This window comes from Volvox carteri (assembly GCF_000143455.1).
Source record: "Volvox carteri f. nagariensis unplaced genomic scaffold VOLCAscaffold_20, whole genome shotgun sequence".
Lineage (NCBI taxonomy): Eukaryota > Viridiplantae > Chlorophyta > Chlorophyceae > Chlamydomonadales > Volvocaceae > Volvox > Volvox carteri.
The window spans coordinates 1,105,080-1,109,731 of NW_003307563.1; the positions used below are offsets into that span (position 1 = coordinate 1,105,080).

At 58.6% G+C, this 4,652-nt stretch overlaps 1 protein-coding gene across 1 annotated transcript in view; it reads left to right on the top strand.

Moving 5' to 3' along the window:
• Positions 1 to 2,775: 2,775 nt before the first annotated feature.
• VOLCADRAFT_60821 (uncharacterized protein) overlaps positions 2,776 to 4,652 on the top strand; it is a gene marked incomplete at both ends in the record, with an annotated part of 13,254 nt that continues 11,377 nt past the window's right edge. The window contains 4 exons of the mRNA XM_002950716.1: positions 2,776 to 2,852; positions 3,280 to 3,415; positions 3,811 to 3,949; positions 4,507 to 4,640. Of these exons, the coding sequence (XP_002950762.1) occupies positions 2,776 to 2,852; positions 3,280 to 3,415; positions 3,811 to 3,949; positions 4,507 to 4,640 (486 nt within the window). The remainder of the gene's footprint in view (positions 2,853 to 3,279; positions 3,416 to 3,810; positions 3,950 to 4,506; positions 4,641 to 4,652) is intronic.

The window sequence follows — 4,652 nt, forward strand, 5'->3', positions numbered from 1 at the left end:
GGTGGTTCGAGCTTCTTTGGTATTTCGCGTTGGCGTCGGTAGGCTAGCCGGAATAGTTTAGTTGGGTCGGTCGGGTCAGTCGCGCGTTCTAGTTTTTTTGGGGGGTTGGGAGGAGCACTTGCATACCGGCAGCCTTTCAGTATCAGCAATGCAGCTTTCTCTCCTGGCCAGCAACTTTACGCCACTTTTACGTCAGCACTATTTTTATCGCCGCCTTCACTACTTTTCTACACCTACTAGTTTACGGTTTGGCTATACTATTCAGCCTTTTTTTTCTGGCGGCTTAGGTAGGTAGGACTTCCAACATCTACGTCAATTCGTCATCCCGAGGTTACAGTCGTCATCCCGAGGTTACAGTCGTCACAGTCGCCACGGACGCCTTTCGGTCAGTTCTTTCGGTTGCTACTATCTTGCTCTGGCAGCAGCTTCAATCGCGTGCGGTTCGTCTTTCCCCACCCCCCCGGGGTGCATGTCCTCTGCGGGGGGAGCTAGTGTATGGGCTGGCCATGGGCTGGGGTTCGGGAGCTGAGTACCTGTTCTGGTTTTGGGGTCCCCTTGGCGCTCATGTTGGTGCTGGTGCTGGTGCTCGGTTAGACATCTGGTTTATCGTCGTCGTCATCATCATCATCATTGTCACCCGCATTACCATCACCATCATCATTGTCATCACCATTGTCATCACCATCACCATCACCATCATCACTATTACCATCACCATTACCGTCATGTGAACGCCGCACCACCATCGCCATTACCGGCCCTCCTGACCGGGGAGGTCTCACCGGCCGAGTGGAGGTCGGGGTCGGGTGGGAGCCGAACGGAGCGGCCTGATCCCCCCCCCACACACGCACACGCAACCCCATTGGGCTCTGGACCTGGTTCCGGACCATTTCTTGTGGCGGATGAAGGATATTCAGCGGATGCGATGTGTTTCTCGGCGCGCTGACGGTGAAGTTCTGCATGTCGTCCTTTTCTCCTCCTACCGCTGCTGGGATTTTCCAGTATCTTTTGTTTTACTCGCAGCAGCACCTGCTAGCTAGCTAGTGTTCCAGGTGCAAACCTAACTTTAGCTTGTATTGTCTGTCTGTGTGCGTGTGTGTGTGCTTGCGTGTGTGTGTGTGTGCGCGCGTGTGTGCGTATGTGTTCCTGCATGGTGCCCTTTTTCCCCCGTTTCCGTTGCGTCCGTTGACATTCCCCTTCCTCCTTCCCGATAACGATATCCGTCTACCTTCTCTGGTACCTGCTCCAATCGTGAGTGGTTTCTCTGACCCCTCCCTTCCCCCCCTCATTCGTGTGGTTCGTCGTCTCCCCCTCAGGCTCCCCGGGACTGTGTGCCGTTGAGGAGGAGGAGTGGGTGCAGCCCGTCAAGAAGGAGGCCGGTGGCAAGAAGAAGAAGGGCAAGGTGGGTGCGGTGGGTGTGTTTGTGTGTGTGTGTGCGGGGGGGCGGGAAGGAGGGGATGAGAACCGTACGAACACACTTGCACATTCGACGCCGTATCGACACCCGCGCATACGACGCCGTACCAACAGGGAGGTGCCAAGGACGGTACCGCCGCCGCCACTGCTGACGGCGCCGCGAGCGGCCCCGCCGCCGCCGCTGACGGCGCCGCCACCGGCGCCGCTGTGGAGCTGGACCCGGAGAAGGCCGCCAAGAAGGTGCGCGGTGTGGCAGTGACCCGGCAGTGGTGCAAAAGGGCATATTTTGGGAGAAAAGACCTGCTCTGCTGCCGCCTGCATGAAGTCATCCTTTTACGGCACTGTGTGCCGTACCGCGCCGTACAGCAAATGGGCAAACAGTGAACAGGGAACACACCGTGAAACAAGCAAGGCATTCCGAATGCAGTCCCTTTCAACACACACGCACACATACGTTCCCCCACATACATATATATATATATATATATATATATATATATATATATATATATATATATATATACATACATACAGACAGACAGACAGACACCGTACTTCTCCCCACTTAGTTCAAATATTCAAACACCCCCGCACCGCACCGCACCCTGAGTGCTGCTCCCCCCCCTGAGGCCTGCATCCGCCTCCCGAGCCACTTCCTGATTTGAATTACCGCTGCTTTGATTTGGGTTTTGATTTTGACTTTGACTTCGACCTGGGTCTTGGTGGTATTGGCGTTTGGTTTCCCTTTGACCACCTTGTTTATTTCGACCCCCTTCCGTTTGGCCTTGGTCCACCTTCAAACCCCCAAAACCTAAATACCCTTCATCCCCCCTCCAGGCCGCCAAGGATGCGGAGAAGGCGGCCAAGCTGGCCAAGTTCGCTGCAAAGCAGGCGGCTGCGGAGGCGGCCAAGGCCGCCAAGGTCACGGGCGGCGCGGACGGCGTGGAGGATAAGAAGGCCAAGGAGAAGGCGGAGGCGGAGGCGAAGAAGGTAAAAACTAGGTTATGAGGATTGCGTGTATGTGTGTATGTGTGTGTTGTAGGAGGGCGTGGGGAGATGGCGGGAAGGGGTTGCGCAGTTGGTGGTGCGGTGGATGGGCGTTGGGGAACCCCTACTCAAGGGAACTTGTTTGTTTTGCATTATATGGCCATCATCATCATCATCATCATCATCATCATCATCATGACCAATGTCAGCACGTGTTATCCCTCGCCCTTTCCATCGCCCTTTCCATCGCCCTTTCCATCGCCCTTTCCATCGCCCTTTCCATCGCCCTTTCTATCGTGGCCCGTCGTGCTCCCGCAACTGTAGAAAGCCGAGGCTGAGGAGGTGGCGGGCCTTATCGCCGCGGCCAAAGCCACACCCAAGGGCGAGAAGAAGCAGGTGCAGGGCGCCATGTACAAGGCCTACCACCCGAAAATGGTGGAGGCGGCGTGGTGGGTGCGGGGGTGTGTGGGCGCGGGGGTGGGGGTATGTGTTCGCGTGTGTGTGCGGGTAAGTGTGTGCGCATGTATTGGCAGTGGTGGCGGCGGCCGTGGCGGTGGTCGTGGGGGTTAGTGGGGAGGCGCCGCAGACTGACGCGGACAGGAGGACGTGTGCGGGCTCGGGTGAACCAAGTGTGTGGGGGGGGAAAGATGGGTTTCCGGGGCTTGTCTGTAACCTTGTAGGTAGGTAGGTTGTCGTCGCTAGCAAATGCTACCGCCCCGCTCGAACCCCAGCCGCCGCCCTGCCGCCACAGCCGCTGCACTCACACTGGTGCTGCCGCCTCCTTCGCCTTCGCCTTCGCCGCTGATACCACCTACCGCCGCTGTTATTGCTTCTGCCGCTGCTGCTGCCACTCCACTCCACGCCTCGGTGGTGCAGGTATGAGTGGTGGGAGCAGTGCGGGTTCTTCAAGCCGGACCTCACCTCCACCAAGCCGCCCTTTGTCATCGTCATCCCGCCGCCCAACGTGACGGGTGCGCTGCACATCGGACACGCGCTGACCAACTCGATCCAGGTGGGCGTGTACGGCTGGATCCAGGCAGGGAAATGCAGATCCGGATCCAGTTTGCTCCTCTCCAGTCGTCACCAGTCCCTGCCCTTCCCCTCCCCGCCCTTCTTCCGTTTGGGGCCTGAGTAAAGACGTCGGCGAGGCGATATTAACCCTCCCTCGCTCCCGGTGCGTTCCTTTCCGCCTCCATCACACACACCCTACACTACTGACCACTGTCCACCCCCTGGTGCCTTTTTTCTCCTCCCGGGCCCCCCCCCGGACAGCCCTGGCAGCAGCTTCACTCGTGTGTGGTTCGTCCTTTCCCCCCCGGACCCGCTTCCCCACACGCAAGCGCCCTAAACTCCCCTAAATCTCCCCCCCACACACACACACATGCACGGACACGCACACGCGCGCAGGACACCATCACCCGGTGGCGGCGCATGAGCGGCTACAACACCCTGTGGGTGCCCGGCACTGACCACGCCGGTATCGCCACTCAGACGGTGGTGGAGAAGAAGCTGCAGAGAGAGAAGGGCGTCACGCGACACGACCTAGGTGGGACGGTGTAGGCGGGTTTCGTGCGTTTGAGGGGGAGGAAAAGGAGGGGGAGATTGCGTTTAGGTGTGTCGGGTGAGCGGGTGAGTGGGGGAATGCGGGACGTGTGGAAATCTGCATTTCACACACACGCACACATACATACGTACACTCGCACTTGGATGGTCCCACAGCTCTGCTCTCCGCAAACCTCCAACCCCGGGGGAAACGTCTTTGTTTTCCCGGTGTGTGTGCTCATGTGTATATGTATGTATGTATGTGGTGGGCTCTCTTGCCGCGAACACGCTCCCAGGTACCGGATGGCCCCTGGCTTGCCGCGTTGCTGGTTGTGGGGCCTGTCAACCTAGAGAACATCCCCTCCACATCTAAACACACACACACACACACTCGTAAATCCCAGTCCCCCCTCCTCCCTTGGTCAGTTCTGCTTTTTGTACATCTGCCGCAGCACTCTTTCCCCACTTGGCATCAGCTTCACACACGCTCACGTGGTTCGTCTTTTCCCCCTTCCTCTCTTCCACACGCCCCCACTCCCTCCCACCCGCGCACCTGCCCAGGCCGCGAGGGCTTCCTCGGCGAGGTGTGGCAGTGGGTCGACCAGTACGGCCACCGCATCCACGACCAGCTGCGCCGACTGGGCTCGTCCGTGGACTGGTCGCGAACCGCCTTCACCATGGACGAGAAACTCAGTGTAGGGCTGCGC